The sequence below is a fragment of the Natator depressus genome, chromosome 7 (assembly GCF_965152275.1).
Source record: "Natator depressus isolate rNatDep1 chromosome 7, rNatDep2.hap1, whole genome shotgun sequence".
NCBI classification, from domain to species: Eukaryota; Metazoa; Chordata; order Testudines; family Cheloniidae; genus Natator; species Natator depressus.
Genome location: NC_134240.1, coordinates 101,122,683 through 101,142,880, shown reverse-complemented (window position 1 = coordinate 101,142,880; position 20,198 = coordinate 101,122,683). Strand labels below are relative to the sequence as shown.

The 20,198-nt window shown below is 40.1% G+C and overlaps 1 protein-coding gene across 2 annotated transcripts in view; it reads left to right on the top strand.

Annotated features, from left to right (window-relative positions):
- The window catches only part of DOCK1 (dedicator of cytokinesis 1), a 540,600-nt gene that overhangs the window by 381,755 nt on the left and 138,647 nt on the right, over positions 1–20,198 (top strand). For both annotated transcript variants that reach the window (XM_074959163.1, XM_074959164.1), the window contains exons 30-31: positions 7,972–8,050; positions 19,180–19,280. In XM_074959163.1, coding sequence (XP_074815264.1) covers positions 7,972–8,050; positions 19,180–19,280 — 180 coding nt within the window. The remainder of the gene's footprint in view (positions 1–7,971; positions 8,051–19,179; positions 19,281–20,198) is intronic.

Genomic DNA, 20,198 nt, shown 5'->3' with positions numbered 1-20,198 from the left:
TCTCGTTTCATCTCAAATGTACCGAGAAAGGAGGTATCTGAATCTTACCTACTGAATCATCTGACTTCCAGAGCTCAACAGGCAAAGGTTGATGATGTACTGGAAGGTTGATCAGCTGAAATAAAGCATTCATTATCCTTCCATCTAACTTAATTGGTGACCTCACAATAGTGCCTTTTGTAACCTGATTTTAAACTCCCTCTCCTTCACAGAATTCTCAAGTAGACCCAAATAATAAAAAGGCTGAGTCCATGTATGGTTATTTGGATAAGTGTTCTGTGATGATTGAATCTGTCACTCTTTTTTTTCTCTGTCTAGAAGAGGTGTTGTCATTTTGAGTAAAGCATTTCTTGAGAGAGGAGTATTTGCAGCTTGAATTGTTTTAATATCAGAAGTACTGCAATGTATTGGGCTTTACAGTTTAATTGTGAATCCCAAACTATATCTAACTAACTAATCTGCTGTGACTAATGTCCTCTGTGAATTAGCTTTGTCCTTTTTATGAAATGTCTGTATGAGGGTTATATTTGTTCACATACATCCTTTCTTCACCGTTACTTGTTGGATTTTTGTTGGGTTTGATATGTGTGTGACAGTGTTGCTCTGTGAATTAGATGTTTTACACTCTTAAGGCATTATGTGACTTGCGCTCTTTCCCCTACACTTGTGAAAACCCCCATGGGATAAAGGGGACTGAGTGAAGAGAAGGCAGAGCACAAGGACTTTTTAAAACCTTGGTGATTAAGCAAGTCAGGGCACCCTGAATGAATGTAAAAGAGAATGGAAGAAGAGAAGGATGACATTACTAAATAAAGAAAAAAACCCACAGAGATGAATTGTGTGCCAAACCTCCAATCGCTTTGCTTGTAAGCTGCATCCTTTTACCCATCCTTCATCTATATTTTTGTCTTTTAAGCAGATTTTGCATTCTGATTCATGTAGGTGTCTGCTTGGGATCAATGGAACTACGTGTGGGTGCAAGGATGTTTCCACATGCATCAAGTGGCAAATTCATTTTTAAGTTCTTTGGAGCTAGGACCTCTCTTAGTTTATATCCATAAACCGCCTAAAGCACTTTGGACACAATAAATGATGAATAACTACATAAAAACATAAGAGCTCCCGTACTGGGTCTGAGCGTGGTCCATCTTCCCCAGTATCCTGTCTCTGACAGTGGCCCATATCAGACCTTTAAGGAGAATATACAGAACAGGGCAATTATGGAGTGATCTACCCTGTCCTTCATTCCCGGCTTCTGGTAGCGAAAGATTTAGGCTTGCATCCCTGGTCACCTTGGCTACCAGCCATTTCATGGGATCTATCTGCCATAAACTTATGCAGTTCTTTTTTTAGCTCAATTATACTTTTGCCCGTCACAGCATTCTATGGCTATGAGTTCCACAGGTTAGCTGTGCATGAAAAAGTGCTTCCTCTTGTTTGTATTAAACCTGCTGCCTATTAATTTCAGTGGGTGACCTGATGAAACGTTTCTCTATTCACTTGATCCCCACCATTAATGATTTTATAGACCTCTATCAGGTGCCCACTTAATCATATCTTTTCTAAGCTGAAGAGTCCTATCTTTTTAGTCTGTCCCCATATGGAAGGTGTTCCATACTGTTAATCAGCTTTACAGCCCTTCTCTGAACTTCTTCCACTTCCACTATATCCTTTCTGAAATGGGATGACCACAACTTAACCCAGTATCCAAGGTATGGGCCCATCATGGGTTTGTATAGTGATATCATTATATTTTCTGTCTTATATTTTGTCCCTTTCCTAATTGTTCCTAACATATGGTTAGCCTTTTTGAGAGCAGAAGTTTTCCAAAACTGTCCACGGTGACTGCATGATCTTTTTCTTTTTAATAACAGATTGATTGCAAACATTTTATATGTATTCGGAGCTCAATATTCAAAATTCAAGTTGTTGGTTAGTTGAAATTGGTCACATAAATCACATAATTATTTGTATTGTTTCTGATTCCTCTCAGGGAGCTGTAGCAGTCCATGGAGAAGAGAACAGACAAGCAGAATTAGGGATTATTGTTTGAAAATTATGAACTTTTTCCTTTCTAGCTCACACTGACTCTACCTGAGAATCAGTCCTAGAAGAATTAGGATATTTTAAAAAAGCACTGTCTTGGTGCAGAATTACAAGTTAATTTTCCACATCACATTCACACAAAATAATCACAGGTGTATTCATGGTCCTAGCTGTGATGTCTGTGGTCAGATCCTTGCTTAGCTTATTTAATTGCCTCTCTACTAAGACTGTCTTCATGGGTTTTGGAGAATACAGTCCTAATACACCATTGCATCAGTCCAATTTTATGACCTGTATTTATGTAAGTCTATTGCAAAATTGATTTACACCTGGTAAAACAGAAGTAATGCAGTGGTGAATCAGGCCCCCGGTGACCCTGCTGTACCAAATAGTATTCCATCCTATGCAGTAGACCACTTCTGTTGTGAACACTTTCACTTTCTGTGTGCATTCATGCGAGTATCACATGCATTGATGAATGCATTGTGAAAAACAAACACATATGTGAGTATGCCTGAAGCAAATTCATTTTATGGTCAGCCAAAATACACCTGGAAATATTTGGCAGAATTCAACTATCCTCTGCCCCAAACCAAATTTAAATAAGAAACAAAATTTACCTTTTGGTTTTAGTATTTCTACTCAAAGTTAGATCATTTCCTCCTTTTATCAGATACTGTATCATCAAAAAATTTGTGTTTTATTGGCACCAAATAGTCAGTAACAGACATGCTAGAAAGTGCTGTGGGCTTGATTGTAACAAATGTCATTTTAGTAACTTTAATTGTGCCAGGAGGCTATAGCAGTTAAATTGGTTTCTGATTATTCCCCTTTCTAACTTCCCCTTTCCTCAATTAACTCGTAATTATTCAGGGTGGATGTTGGTTTTATTGCAATGCAGATATTGCTTTTCATTATGCGGTACTGTATTCTGGAATAGTTTTGTGCTAAATATCTGACATCATCATCCTTCAACTATGCCACAACAAAGGTTCAGTCAGTATTTCCATCTTGAATCGAAAAGCTCCAGTTTTGATCCAAAACCAGACATTTTGACACAATTCCATTTAATGTATGAATGCTCTAGAAGTTTAGGTTTTGTTCCAATGGGGAACAAAAACAAATTTTGAAATCTTGAAAGTTGCCTTGAAATGGAATAGTCATTTTCCAGACAGCTCTAGTCTTTTAATAGTTGCTGCAGCAGCTCTCTTTTGCAGCTCAATGGCAGACATCTTAAGATTTCTGGGCTTTGTCTGAAGAAATCCTACTTCCAAAAAGGGTGTTAGGATAGCGGAAAATGGCAACATTTTAATAAATAAATAAGGAGGTGGCTGAGGAGAAAGACGTTAAGATGGTAACAGGATCAAAGGCTAAAACAATCAAATTGAGACACGACTGCAAGAAGATTAGTCAATTTTGAACTGGTCAATACTTGGGGTCAGGGGATGGGACACAAAACAAAATGCCAGATTCAAGGGCAGTAGGTCTCAATTATGTGCTTGCTTACATGCAACTTGTTCCAGTTTAATTACACAGACCCCTGGGTGGACACAGTTGCCGTTTTACAACTGGTTGCCAATATAAACCAAGTTTAAATAGACTCAAGTGTGTCTAAACACAAAGTTGTACCAATTTAACTAAATACACTGGTGTAACTCTGTGGGTAGACCAGGTCTAAATTTACTTCTCTCCCTCCCTCCCTCTCAGTTGGCTGGTATGTTGGCCAAGATGATTTTATACATGTATAGAGTCTGTGTATACAGGCACATTTGATAAAGATACGCATTTACGTATAGTATGAAACTTAACTTTCACATTTTATGTCTCTTCTTTTAAATTTGCTACCTTAATGGAAAAAGTAACCTTAAATTTCCTATTTTTAACTTAAAACTTAACGTTTTTGTTTACTGCCAGCCATTTTTGTGTTTGTGTACAAAACACATTTGTCAGCAAACAAAAGCAAACTCATTTACAATTTTACAAAAAAGCAGAGTGGTATCTAAGAGAGAGGCTGGAGTAAGCAATATGGTTATGGTTGCAACTTGACTTCATTTTAGCCACTATTTTCATTTGCTTCTAAGTTTTTTTTAAAAATTTCCTTTTTTTTTTCCTCAGTCCAAAGGTTGATTTATTTTTGAAAAGTGTGAAATAAATCCATTTTGTTATTTGTGAACAGGAGACGCTTTAATGTCCTGCAGAAGAAAAGTTGGAGCCAATGAGGAGAATCAGTAACTGGGAGACATGGGATGCAGTCCTGGTCCATTAAAGCTAATGGAAAAACTCCAGTTGATTTCAGAGGGGCCAGAAAGTCAGTCAGGGTCATAAAGAAAGGTCTTTTGTACCTGCTTTGGATCAGCTGAAATGGGAAAGGAATGAGAATGAGAAAAGCCAGAGGGGAGTAGTTTGCATTAATCTCAATTGCAGATTACCAGAGCTTTGTCTGTAGTGATAAGGGAGAGGCAGGGTTAATAGTTTTGTTGTTTTTTTTTTTAAAAGTCACAAAAAAAAATCCTTTCACATTCTGAAGGTAAGAGTCAAAGCCACAAAAGCAAGGAAATATTCAAGTTCTTGCCTTGTCTTCCATTGGTCCCTTTATTAGTGTCCCATCACCTACCACCACAAGTTTACACTGCTATACACACTACCTTGCCACTTCACCCCACACACACGTAGACCTGCTTCCATCCCGGAACGTTCTCTCTGACCAGGCCACCTGGTGAACTCCCCCTTTGTGTCCTCACTTCACTCACTTCTTCTGGCCTGCTTCTATGATGATCCTCCCTGATCCTCTGTGCCGTGCCACCATCCTTTTCTTCTAGTCCATCTTCTTCCAGGATAGCTTTACTCTATGTGATGGAACTACCAGGAGTGTGCCCCATTCCACCGATGAGTCACACTGACTTGTATTGTTCCCCTCTTTGTCTGCATGTTGTAATGTGCCCAGAAGGACCTAGCCTTATTTTTCTGTCTAAAATGCCTAATGCATTTTGAACTCTATACAAATCAGAAATAAGAAGTTAAGAGCAAAGCTTGAACTCCTGGTTATCACAAGGATGTCTTTAACTTTAGAGAGCAGAATTTCAGGCCTTTGTTGTTTTTGTAACATTATCGTTAGAGACAAGCCTGAATAAAGAATCCAGATCCACATACTCCATATTCAGCTCATGCAAGTGATCTTGCTTCTATAATGGAGTGAATTAAATACCAAGGTACGAACTCAACCCCACTGCATCCTTCCACTCAACACAGTATTAATCACAATCCAGATCTGAATTGTGGAGCTTGGACTCACGTAATTGATGGTCATGTAACTCACTCTGATAATGTCCAGACCATTGATTTATGTAGCAAAGGTGTTTTAACATTTCTTTGCAACCTCATACAGAGCTCTACAAAAGCTTTACCTCTAAAGTGTTTCCTTTCATTTTTTTTTTCTGGTTTCACATCTGTTGGAAAATAAAGTGTGAATTATAACTTATAATAAAAATAGTTTTACCAAAAAGGCTGTGTCTACACATGTTGCACCTTCCAAACAGAGAAACCCTTTTTTTCTAGTAGGATTACTGATTAGCGTTAAATAGTTCGACACCATAAGTGAATATTTACTCTGGTATGAATGAACTGTAGGAAGTAATTTGTGTGTATTGTGCTTTGCAAATAGACCTGTTTGCTACATAGATTATGCTGTTCTTTTGAGCCCTGATTCTGCAAGTTATGTTGAACTCAGTGAGGCTCTGCATGAGTATATGGGTTCATTTGCACATTGTAACTTGTAGGATCGGGGACTTGATCTTTCCCATCACCTAATTCATTTGCTGGTTTACTCATAAATATATATTTTATAGACAATATTTGTTATCCTTACAGCTCCAATACACAAACAATAATACAAAATGCACAACTTTCTAATTTAAAGTTTATATACAGTCAAGTGTGTATGTGTGTGTGTGTATATATATATATATATATAAAACTGGTTGCTTTTCAATAGTCAATTTGTTCATTATTGTTATGTACTAGAATCAGCATAGAGTAAAATATGAACCTTAATTTTTTAAGAAAATATTTGTCTGTAAAATCCTGAAATTCTTCCAAAGCTTAATTAGATGGATCACATTGAATCTATTATGGCAATATCTTGAGGCAACATAATTCAATTATTTGGAGAGGTAATCAGTCTTTGCATATATCAAAGCAGAGTAACTGAATTACTGTAAGATCTAAATATATATTATGTGTCTCTGGTTTTCTTTTCCGTGTATACTAAATTCATCCCACTTGTAAAATCCATTAAATAAATTGATCCCAAAATGTATATGCTGACAAACATAGCTAATGCAAACATACATGTTTGTGCAAACCCTCCAGTGCATATGTACATGGAAGGGATGCACATACATATATTTGTGTGTTTTTTGAGAAGTGCTAGGGTCGTACTGAAAAATGTGTACATATAAAAAGGGGAGAAGAAGAGTTTAGTGTAAGACCAAAGAAAAATAACATTAAAGTAATTTTGTACTTTATTCTACTATTAAAGATTATTAGGGAAATGGAATATCACTCTAGTTTTTAGGCATAATTGACTCCATAATAAGATTCCCTCCCATGCACCGTCATACATTTTCTTTAATTTCTAAGTGACAGTGTTACAGTAGGTATCTGGTCTGTCTATCAGGTATAGGTATTTGTACCATGCTCATCACAATGGTATCAGAATGTCTTAAGAAATTAAGTAAATGCAAGCAGGTAGTCTATATATAGAAACTCCTTTCGTATCTTGCTGTGTACGTGCAAATGGGGGATTGTTTCACTTGATTGTGAGAGAGATGTGGCAAAGACAGGAGGTCTTTCATTTAGTTCAAATGTGGATAAGACTCTTAATTCCTGTGAAAGAGATTTCCAGCTGCCAATACATCATGTGTCCCTAGCTTTAGTTTCTTAAATTTTCTGTTGCTTGCTGTTGAAATATAGAAAAAGTAAATAAGTTTATGATCTGTATCCTAATGTGGATTCTCCTTTACAGATTGCTATTGTGCAAAAAGAGAGAGGCCATTAGAAAAAGGCATTGTGACTGGTCTTTATTATTGCACATGCCTTGAAAAGTAATTAAATCTACAGTATCTAGTCTGCTCAAAGGACATGTTCCTTTACCCAGGGTTTAGCTTGACAGTCCAATAGCATCTATTAAGCAATTTACAGCTGGAATATAATGCTTGTCTCAAAAGTAGAAACCAGGAGGCTAAAGAATAATATGTGTTATTCTTTGACACCATGACACCAAGTAGAGACCTCCTTATCCTCATTAAACCCTTCTTATTTTTAAAGCTTCTCAAAACAACACCTAATACTATTTGAGAAGTTTCTTGTTTAGAAAAGTAGTAAACTGCTACAGGTCCTAATTTATCATTTTAAAGCAGAGCATTGGACTAGAAAACTTCAAAACATTTTTCTCAGGCACCACATACATACTTTGGGCCACTGGACCAAAAGTAAGATGGTGAATGGTTGATAATTAGTTCAAAAATGTGTCTTGCCTGAACTAATAGTTAAGATACGGTTTAATGCTAAATATATAACATTAAGACACTGGGACTTTATAAAGTAATTAATTTGCACTTTTTGTTAATGAAATGAATTTTTAATGTTCACTTGATTATCTTGTGGTATTTTAGAGAGAAGTGATTTTATCCAAAACGTTGCTTCTGTTTCTTTTATTCTGCATCTGCTAATTTACATGATTAATTTTGAGAACATCTGCATATAATTCTGTATGCTTAACAGTGGTGAGATCACACTGCTTTTCAAATAACCGCTACAGCTTTCACTTTCCAGATAGTCTCAGATTTGTATCTAATTGCGATGCCAAACTTACAAAGGTGCCAAAGTATAAGTGTGTAATTAAGTAATTTTCTCTTGATCTTTCAGAGTCTTCCTGCGAGCAATTAATCAGTATGCAGATATGCTAAACAAAAAATTTCTTGACCAAGCCAACTTTGAGTTACAGGTAAGAGAAGATATAAACAGTATATTTGGTACTAATGTTAATGTTTTAATAAATTTCAGGTACAAACCAATAGTTTTGATATATTTATTTGTTGTTATGCATCTCTTCCTTGGAGTGCGAATGCTGAATTTATACAATGTGTTCTGTGACATGCTAAACTAAACATATAACCCAAACACCTCTGTACTTTGAGGAAACTGGCATCCAGATCCAAATGTCCTGGCCTGTCCCCCCTCTCTCAGGAGCCAAGTTGAACCAAAAACCTGGATTTGAATAGCAATGATTTTTGAGATTAAGAGCCAGATTAAGGCATTCCAGGGCTCTAAGAGCGGGAACAAGGGAGGTAGGTTCCCTCTCCCCTTAGAAGAAGCAAGGGTGGCAGCAGATTCCTCTCACCCCCGGAGAAGGAGGGGTGGCAGCACAGAGGGCTTCTTGCTACTTATCCCAGCAGCTGAGGTGTATCTGCTTGGGCAGCTGGGCCAAGCCATAGCACTCCCTTTCCTCCTGCCATGTACAGCATTCTCTGCTTGTGTTGTGTTGGTGGGGTACCCCAGAACAGTCAGTCTTGGAGTTAACACTCCATTAAAGTGCATGGAGTAGGTCCCTGTTTTAGAGCCACTGTTTCAGGCTGTCTGCAGACTCAGATAGACACGTCTGCATTAGTCACACAAATTTCAAGCTTTTCTTCCCAATCATGAGGACAAGAAACTTACTTGCAAAAATAAAAGATGCGATTTTGATCTAATCACATGATTCCAGGAGTTGGGGAATTAGGCACAAACCTATAACGCCTATACCATAACCACCGATCATGTTTGAGAATGTTTAAACATCCAGATGCAACTCAGGCCCATCTGAAATCTAAACTACAACAGGATCCCATTAAATTTAAAAATAATTCAGTTTTTGAAATGATTATACAAAATTTTAATGAGTCAAACTGTCAGGTCAGTGTGAGAAGCACGGGCCAGGGGCTCAAAAACTGGGGATGTAGTTGCATTCCTTAATTAAGGATGGAAGCATTGTAGGCTATATTCTCCTTTAGAGGTGTCCTGTTGGGTCTCCAAAATGTCATCTGAGGGCTGCAAACTTTCAGGTGGATTTAGGTGGCTTTCTGACTTCGGCACTAGGCTGCATCTTCCTTTCCATTTAGATGTGTATTTGTGGAAACAATGACTGGTTTAGAAATGGCGGCATAAATCATTCATAGATTCATTGACGAAGGCCAGAAGGGATCATTGTGATCATCTAGTCCAGGGGTGGGCAAACTATGGCCCGTAGGCTGAATCTGGCTTGTGGGATTGCCACCCCTGTGGCTCCGCGGGCCCCACTCCACTCCGGGAAGCAGCCATCACCACATCCCTGCAGCCTCTGGGGGAGAGGGGCAGAGGGCTGAGCGCGCTGCCCTTGCCTGTGGGTACCTCCCTCGAAGCACCCATTGGCCGGGAACAGGGAACCATGGCCAATGGGAGCTTTAGGGGAGGTACCCGCAGGCGACAGCAGCCCGCAGAGCTCTCTGCTCCCCCTCCCCCCGGGGCTGCAGGGACGTGGTGCCGGATGCTTCCTGGAGCAGCACAGGGCCAGGGCAGGCAGGCAGGGAGCCTGCCCTGGCCTCAGTGTGCACCGCTGCCACCCTGGAGCCACTCCAAGTAAGCGGCACCAGGCCAGAGCCCGCACCACAAACCCCTCCTGCACCCCAACTCCCTGCCCTGAGCCCCCTGCCGTACCCGGCACCCCTCCTGCACCCCAACCCCCTGACCTGAGCCCCCTCATATACCCGCACCTTTCCTCTGTTCCAACCCCTTGCCCTGAGCCCCTTCCTGCACACCGCCCTCCCTCCTGCACCCCAACCCATTACCCCAGACCTACATTCATGGCCCTGCATGCAATTTCCCCACCCAGATGTGGCCCTCGGGCCAAAAAGTTTGCCCACCCCGATCTAGTCCGACCTCCTGTACAACACAGGCCATATGACTTAATTGAATTACTTTGTGTTTGAACTGGAACATATATGTTTAGAAAAACATTTCATCTTGATTTAAAAATTGCAAGTGATAGAAAATCCACCACAGTTCTTGGTAAGTCGTTCCAATGGTTAATTACCCTCACTTAAAAAATTGCTCTTTATTTCCAATCTGGATTTGTCTAGCTTCAACTTCCTGCAAGTAGATCTTGTACTTCTGTCGGCTAGACTGAAGAGTCCATTATCAAATTATTGTTCCCCATGAAGGTACAGTACTTATAAGCTGTGTCACAACTTAACCTTCTCTTTGTTAAAATAAACAGACTCAAAAGACCCCAATCATTAAAATACATGATTTCCAATCCTTTAATTGTTCTCATGGTTCTTCTTTGAACCATTTCCAATTTATCAACATCCTTCTTGAATCGGGGACACCAGAACGGGACACAGTATTCCATTAGTGGTTGCCCCAGTGCCAAATACGTTAGGTAATATATATCCTTTCAACTCCTAATTTATATTACCTATTTATATAATCCAAGGATTGCATTAGCCCTTTTTGGCCATCGTGTTGCACTGTGAGCTCATGTTCAACTGATTATGTACCATGACCCCCAAATCTGTTTGAGTCACTGCTTCCCAGGATAGAGTCCCCCAAACTGCAAGGATGGCCTGCCTTCTTGATCCTAGATTTATGACTTTACATTTCACCATGTTAAAACATACTTTGTTTGCTTGAGCCTACCTTACTCAGTGATCCAGATCATTCTTTGTCAGTGACATGTCCTCTTCATTGTTTAGTATCCCATCCTCCCCCCTTCCCCCCCCCCCGATATTTGTGTCATCTGCAGACTTTGTCAGTGATGATTATGTGTTTTCTTTCAGGCCATTGATAAAAATGTGAAATAGCGTAGGGTGAAGGACTGATCCCTGTTGGACCTCACTAGAAATACAGCCACTTGAGGATGATTCTCCATTTATAATTACATTTTGAGACATATAATTTAACCAGTTTTGAATCCATGTAATATGTGCTGCATTGATTTTGTATCATGTAGTTTATTAATCAAGAAGTCATGTAGTTCTATTCAGTTTCTGTATTTTTCATCTTTTCTTTTCCAAGATGTTTAATTTTCTGATTCTTTCTGTTTTGCCCCCAGCTTATTTCCTCCTCTTCAGTCTATCTTGTTCTTCCCTAAGGTTGTCTGAGTATCTCTTTCTCATATACATACAATACGTGCACACACACAAACACACATGCTCACCTTTGATATTTCTTTATAATCCTTTTTATTAATTCATTAGTTTTCTTCTATTTTTGAATTGTAAATTCTTTTCTTGTCTTGTAAACTCTCTTCTGCCAATTCCCTTCTCAGTGGTCTACTCTTCCCCACAACAAGAATGGCTCAAATGCTGAAATTGTCTTTTTTCTTCTCAAAGTGAAGGGCCCCAGAAAACTTGCCCATATCTTATTCCTCAAAATCATCACAAAGCTTTAAAGGCCTGAGTATTTCCCACTCCCTTTCTTATTAACACTAGTTGTATTGAACTCTCTCACGTCAGTACTTCCAGGTGGTCCTAGTCAGTTTCACTCCGCTGCCTTTCTCCTTGCCTGGAAAACTGCTGTGTGAGCACATGAAGCAGTGCGACTGACAGACTGCTTCTTGTTTCCAGTAACAGGAAAAATCCTGCTCAGTGTTGGAAATGTCATGGCCTGCCATTTTTGACACTAATTTTCATTTAGTTAATTTTGGTAGGTTTAGTTGCAAGGAGCTAAGTCACAAATGGCATTTCAGCAGATGATAGGTGAAAGGAGGAGACTAACATGTCCATAGTGGAAGTCATACTTTTATTCTGATTTATCACATTATATTCTTAGGCCATTGTCATAATGTATGCAAAGAAAAATTCCCTCTTCTCCACCCTAGCGTCTACGAAGTCTCAGTCAGTGGAACAGTTCTGGGTGGTAAACAGCAAGGTGAAACTAGGTTGTCTGCACTAGAATTCAGAGTTAAGTGTTTCTTGCGCTGAGCAGTTTTCTACCTAATTTGTGGCTAATACTCATATATGGGCCAAATTTGCTGCTTCTGCAGTTGGCAGTTGAACATGTGTGGGGTGTGAGAGAAGGCACAACTGCAACATAGAGTTTCAGTCAACCTGACCTACTGAATTTCCAGAGCTATTTAAAGAACTTCAAGTGAAATCTACTCATTGGAGCCATGCACCTTTCAGGTACTAAAAACAGCGGATCTGTTATTAGAGAAAGGAGGTCAACAAATTCTGAGGGCAAGATTCCAGTATATCTCAAAGAAGTGATTATTGGGGTCATCAAGCCATGTCTTGATACTGATAATCATCCTCATTACAGCCCTGCTCTCACGTTCCTTTTTGATGGAAAGTTAGGCCTTGTCTAGATGAGAAAGTTGCGCCTATTTAACTTAAAGTATAATTTTAAACCAATTTAGTTAAACTGGTGTAAAGGGCTGTGTGAATGCCCCTATTTTGGTTTAAATCAACCTTATTTCAGTTCATTTAAAATTGTATAGGAATCTGTTTAAGATAAACCATTCAGAATACAATCAATGTGTCCACGCACTGTTTTGTCCCAGTTTAATTAAATTAGTATAAAATCACACGAGGTTAAATCAGTGCAACTTTCTCATGTAAACAAGCTGTAGTTCAGAATGTTGTGGTGCAGTAGCTCTGGTATTATCTGGTGATCTCAGATTTCCTGGACCTATTTTCAATTTGATTTATGACATGACTGTAACGCCTAGACAGTCCTGGTCTGGTTGGTAAATGATCTCTAGGTAAAGAACAATAGAAAAATGTCCTTGCTGATTATTTTAAATCTCTCATCTGCCTATGACTGTTCTCCACAAGGAATTGTTTTAGTTGTGAGCCCGTGTAGGTATAGATGGGAGTGGCACATTGGGTGTCTCTATTAGTTTCTCTGAGGTGATCCAACTCTTCTCCAAGAATTCTCCTATGAGGAATACTGCAGGATTCTGTTCATTCATCCCTCCTGCTACTGTGAAGTTACTAAGAGAGATGGTGAGGTGGTTTGGTTTGCTCTTCCATCAATATGCTGAAGATACTCAACTCTAAGTTACCTTTTCATCAGACTCGGGCAGTGCAGTCTCTCAATATTACTAAAAAGAAAAGGAGTACTTGTGGCACCTTAGAGACTAACCAATTTATTTGAGCATAAGCTTTCGTGAGCTACAACTCACTTCATCGGATGCATACTGTGGAAAATACAGAAGATGTTTTTATACACACAAACCATGAAAAAATGGGTGATTATCACTACAAAAGGTTTTCTCTCCCCCCACCCCACTCTCCTGCTGGTAATAGCTTATGTAAAGTGATCACTCTCCTTACAATGTGTATGATAATCAAGGTGGGCCATTTCCAGCACAAATCCAGGTTTTCTCCCCCACATACACCCGCCCCCCACAAACCCACTCTCCTGTTGGTAATAGCTTATTTAAAGTGATGACTCTCCTTACAATGTTTATGATAATCAAGGTGGGCCATTTCCAGCACATATCCAGGTTTTCTCCCCCCCTACCCCCCCCCCCCACACACAAACCCACTCTCCTGTTGGTAATAGCTAAACTACTACATGCCACAAGGGGCCACAGCAATGGTTCCCTCAACCCACCCAGCAATATTGTTAACCTATCCAACCATACTCTTAGCCCAGCAGAAGCAGCTGTCCTATCTCGGGGCCTCTCCTTCTGCCCCTCCACCCCCACGAACAAGATACAGTTCTGTGGTGACCTAGAATCCTATTTTCGACGTCTCCGACTCAAGGAATATTTCCAACACACCTCTGAACAATACACTAATCCACAGAGACCTCCCTACCAACACTACAAAAAGAAGGATTCTAGGTGGACTCCTCCTGAAGGTCGAGACAGCAGACTGCACTTCTACATAGAGTGCTTCCGCCGATGTGCACAGGCTGAAATTGTGAAAAAGCAGCATCACTTGCCCCACAACCTCAGCCATGCAGAACACAATGCCATCCACAGCCTCAGAAACAGCTCTGACATCATAATCAAAAAGGCTGACAAAGGAGGTGCTGTTGTCATCATGAATAGGTCGGAATATGAACAAGAGGCTGCTCGGCAGCTCTCCAACACCACTTTCTACAAACCATTACCCTCTGATCCCACTGAGAGTTACCAAAAGAAACTACAGCATTTGCTCAAGAAACTCCCTGAAAAAGCACAAGATCAAATCCGCACAGACACACCCCTGGAACCCCGACCTGGGATATTCTATCTACTACCCAAGATCCATAAACCTGGAAATCCTGGGCGCCCCATTATCTCAGGCATTGGCACCCTGACAGCAGGATTGTCTAGCTATGTAGACTCCCTCCTCAGGCCCTACGCTACCAGCACTCCCAGCTACCTTCGAGACACCACTGACTTCCTGAGGAAACTACAGTCCATCGGTGATCTTCCTGATAACACCATCCTGGCCACTATGGATGTAGAAGCCCTCTACACCAACATTCCACACAAAGATGGACTACAAGCCGTCAAGAACACTATCCCCGATAATGTCACGGCTAACCTGGTGGCTGAACTTTGTGACTTTGTCCTTACCCATAACTATTTCACATTTGGGGACAATGTATACCTTCAAAACAGCGGCACTGCTATGGGTACCCGCATGGTCCCACAGTATGCCACCATTTTTATGGCTGACTTAGAACAACGCTTCCTCAGCTCTTGTCCCCTAATGCCCCTACTCTACTTGCGCTATATTGATGACATCTTCATCATCTGGACCCATGGAAAAGAAGCCCTTGAGGAATTCCACCATGATTTCAACAATTTCCATCCCACCATCAACCTCAGCCTGGTCCAGTCCACACAAGAGATCCACTTCCTGGACACTATAGTGCTAATAAACGATGGTCACATAAACACCACCCAATACCGGAAACCTACTGACCGCTATTCCTACCTACATGCCTCCAGCTTTCACCCTGACCACACCACACGATCCATTGTCTACAGCCAAGCTCTGTGATACAACCACAGTTGCTCCAACCCCTCAGACAGAGACAAACACCTACAAGATCTTTATCAAGCATTCTTACAACTACAATACCCACCTGCAGAAGTGAAGAAACAGATTGATAGAGCCAGAAGAGTTCCCAGAAGTCACCTACTACAGGACAGGCCTAACAAAGAAAATAACGGAACGCCACTAGCCGTCACCTTCAGCCCCCAACTAAAACCCCTCCAACGCATTATCAAGGATCTACAACCTATCCTGAAGGATGACCCAACACTCTCACAAATCTTGGGAGACAGGCCAGTCCTTGCCTACAGACAGCCCCCCAACCTGAAGCAAATACTCATGAGCAACCACATACCACACAACAGAACCACTAACCCAGGAACCTATCCTTGCAACAAAGCCCGTTGCCAACTGTGCCCACATATCTATTCAGGGGACACCATCACAGGGCCTAATAACATCAGCCACACTATCAGAGGCTCGTTCACCTGCACATCTACCAATGTGATATATGCCATCATGTGCCAGCAGTGCCCCTCTGCCATGTACATTGGTCAAACTGGACAGTCTCTATGTAAAAGAATAAATGGACACAAATCAGATGTCAAGAATTATAGCATTCATAAACCAGTCGGAGAACACTTCAGTCTCTCTGGTCACGCGATTACAGACATGAAAGTTGCGATATTACAACAGAAAAACTTCAATAACAGACTCCAGCGAGAGACTGCTGAATTGGAATTCATTTGCAAATTGGATACAATTAACTTAGGCTTGAATAGAGACTGGGAGTGGCTAAGTCATTATGCAACGTAACCTATTTCCCCTTGTTTTTTCCTACCCCCCCCCTTACTCAGATGTTCTTGTTAAACCCTGGATTTGTGCTGGAAATGGCCCAACTTGATTATCATACACATTGTAAGGACAGTGATCACTTTAGATAAGCTATTACCAACAGGAGAGTGGGTTTGTGTGTGGGGGGGGGGACGGACCTGGATTTGTGCTGGAAATGGCCCACCTTGATTATCATACACATTGTAAGGAGAGTAATCACTTTACATAAGCTATTACCAGCAGGAGAGTGGGGTGGGGGGAGAGAAAACCTTTTGTAGTGATAATCACCCATTTTTTCATGGTTTGTGTGTATAAAAACATCTTCTGTATTTTCCACAGTATGCATCCGATGAAGTGAGCTGTAGCTCATGAAAGCTTATGCTCAAATAAATTGGTTAGTCTCTAAGGTGCCACAAGTATTCATTTTCTTTTTGCGAATACAGACTAACACGGCTGGTTACTCTGAAACCTGTCAATTTTATAGTGTCTGCCTGAGTGTGAGGTTTGGATGAAGACACACGGGGAAGTTAGTGCTCAGTAAGCTAAGGTGTGAATTTAAAGTGCACAATAACTCCATATGTGGACACTCTTACTGTGCACAAAGGGTGCTCTGAGGTGGTTTAGCTTAGTACATTTCCAAAGTGTATTAAACTAATGCGCACAAAGGAGCTTTTAGTGCACAATACAAGTGTCCACACAGAGAGTTTGTGCGGAGTAGCTAGTGCTCTCTTAATTCAGTATAACTATTAATTTCAACATAATTCAGTATCAATATAACTATTGATTTGTAGAACTCTGCACTGATTTGGGACCTGACTGCTGTAAAGACTGCGTCTCTGCTTTTGTTCTGTCTTGACAATTGAGATCAGCTAACACTGCCAAATGTAAATATTTGAAGATCCATTGCAGGGTTTCTCAGTGTGGAACCATCATTTCCACTGTTCAGTCAGCCTGAATAATATGGTGGGCCAGATTCTCTTTAAGCAATAGTGCAAAAAGGCCATAATCTGGTTACCAATGTGCAGCTGTCTGCTGTCAGAGAACTCCCTGCTGGCACAGACATGCCACAGCTGGGTGCTCCACCTGTAGCACTCCTCCCTTCCTGGTCTGGGGAAGGCAGGTAGAGGATGTCACAGAGCAGAGTTCATCTATGCCTATCCTCCACTAGCACAGGACCCATTAAAAACCCTATGTCAGTGGCATCACTTACTGCACCTTGGGAGCTGCTGAATGTCGTGTTGAATCTGGGTCTAGCCCAGAGAACTGGTGCGCCATAACCAGACTCCTTCCCTCCTCTCCCTTGCTCTGAATGTTGCTCTGGTTTAGGAGATAGTATAAGAGATACCAGACTAAACTAATTTATTTTGTTTGTGTCACCCAGAGATTTCTTTATAGTAGTAGACTTTTAAAAATCGATTAAATATTTTAATAGAGTATTGAAAAATTTATATTTCCAATACGTAAGCTGTACATTATGTCTGCCACTGCAAAAAATAAATATATTGATCTCACACAACCTTTACAGCACTGGGAGACCTGTTGGCAACTTCTCAAGAGCTTGAGGGCCGTACCTAATTTGCATATAAATTTAGTTTTTAATCAGATAAATGGACGCACTTTATTTCTTTATTTATAGAGCCCTGTAAGTATGCAGAGTGCTTCAGAAAATACATAGGAAAATGCTTTGAGGTCTGAGTGGATAGTGTGTCAATAGGAGGGAACACTGGCAATGGTTCTCTGAAACCAAATTCTGAGGTAGCCACACACAGTGGAATGCGGGCTGGAGACTGTTAACATTATTACAGTATTGTGATTTGTTGAGATTTATTATAGGAAACTTCCTTTGGTAGTTACTAGTGGAGTTCCTCAAGGATCGGTCTTGGGACTGATTTTATTTCATACTTTCATTAATGACCTTGGCACAAAAAGGAGGAGTGTGCTAATGAAACTTGCTGATGACATGAAGTGGGGAGGCATAATCAATACAGGGAAGGATTGGAATATTACACAGGAAGAACTGCCTGACTTAGAGGATTGGAGTAATAGAAATGGGATGAAATTTAATAGTACAAAATGCAAGTTTGAGCATTTAGGGACTGGTAACAAGAAATTCTGCTATAAGCTGGAGGCTTATCAGTTAGAAACAACAGAGGAGGAGAAGAACCTGGGTGTATTAGTCGATCATCAGATATCTATGAGCCACCAATGTGATGTAGCCATGGAAAAGGCAAATGTGATCATAGGACGTATGAGGTAGGGTTTTTCCAGTAGAGATAGGGGAGTGTTAATGCCATTATACAAGGCATTGATAAGATCTCATTTGGAATACTGTGTCCTGTTCTGGTCACCCAAGTTCAAGAAAGATGACTTCAAACTGGAACAGTGGCATAGAAGGATGAACTATAAGGGCTATTAGGTTCTCCATTCATCTGTTCATCCTATCTTAGGACAGGAGCTAAAAGAGCTTGGCTTGTTTAGACTAGCAAAATTAAGGTTGAGAGGGGATATGATTGCTCTTTATAAGTTCGTCAGGGCAGCGGGGGGGCACCCCAGAGAGAGAAAAGAATTATTTAAAATTAAGGAAAATCTTAGCACAAGAACAAATGGGTATAAACTGATCATGAATAAGTTTAAGCTGTAAATTAGAAGAAGCTTTCTAACCATTAGAGGAGTGAAGTTCTGGAACAGCTTTCCATGGGAGTGATGGGAGCAAACAACCTAATTAATTTTGAGATGGAGTTTGATACATTTATGAATGGGATGATAGGATGGGATTGCCTGTGATAGCAGGGGACTAGACTTGATGACCTAGGAGGTCCCTTCCAGACTTATGTTCCTGTAAGCATTTCTAAAGATAATTGCACAAGGAGCAGCCAGCCCTATCTGTCCTTCAGCAGGCTTTAATAGATATTCAGTAAACTTAAATCTCTCTCTCTCTCTCTCTCTCTCACACACACACACACACACACACACACACACACACACAGTCTCATATATGCATGATATTATGGGTGTGTAAAATATATATAAAACATACATACTCGTATTCATATCTCATGTCTTTGAATAATCAAAGTGCCTTTGATTTTGTGTAAATGGACTATTTTGTTTCATTAAACATGTGAGCAGCATGGAGATGGACTAAGATCTCTTCAAGAAGACAATGTCTTTTTTTCTATTAATATTTTTGTGCATAAATTATGTATTTTAAGATGTTTTGTAGGTGTGCAGAAGAACACTTCAGTGATTTAATAGTATTTATTCTTGTCCTCTCTCTGATTTTCAGCTTTGGAACAACTACTTCCACCTGGCTGTTGCTTTTCTTACACAAGAATCTTTACAACTGGAGAATTTTTCAAGTGCTAAAAGAGCCAAAATACTTAACAAGTAAGTCCTATTCCCAATATAAAATCATGGGTAAGAATTTAAGGGACTGTTAACATAATTTTACTTTGGTTCCTTAGATAAATTCATACAAATTTATATGTAATCATGATGTAATGAAAATGTTGGTTTTAAAACTATGAATCAAATATAGCATATATTCCTACCAGTGAATCAAGGTCTGAAATGGCTTATGCTGCAGTTTGTTCATAGTCAAGACTTTCAGAAGTATGAACATATTCTAAAAGTAGGGGGTTTTTTAAAGCCGCTGTAGGTTTGTGCTTATTCTAGTCTTATTTCACTTGTATTCTTTATTGCCTAATTCCTAAATGCCTTTTACAGTGAAATTTCATAACTACAGTCAGTGTCACTATGATATCCCTGAAGAATGTTTTGTTGCATAGCTGCAGACTTGTATGGTTTCCTGGTCAAAAGGGATTACATTGCCTACCTCTGGACAGGGAATTTGAACTGTCTGGATTAAGTTCTAAATTTCACAGCAAATAAAACCTGTCAAAAGGAGAAGACACAAAGATTTGGGAACACAGAGGATTTGCCCACTGTATTACTGCCTTCATTTCTTTAAATTCAGGCATAGTGTGCCCTTTCTTCACTGAGCAAATAAGCTAGAGACAATAAAAATCAATGTAGTGGTTTTAAACAATGTGTGTGGACTCTTTCAAAATCCAAATATTTTTAATAAATTAGTGCAAAAAATCTGTATTTAAATTTCCAACCAAAACACTGCATTAATGGCGCACATGCTAGGAAGTTCAATATTATGGTTCCCTCACCACGTGTGTATCAGCACCCCTGTGCTTATGTAGTCTTTTGTATCACTGTTAGTTTTGCCTGACAGTACAAAAGTGCAGTATGTCTGGGTTATGGTAAGAGGCAGCATAGCTCAGTGTAGTGCTACTC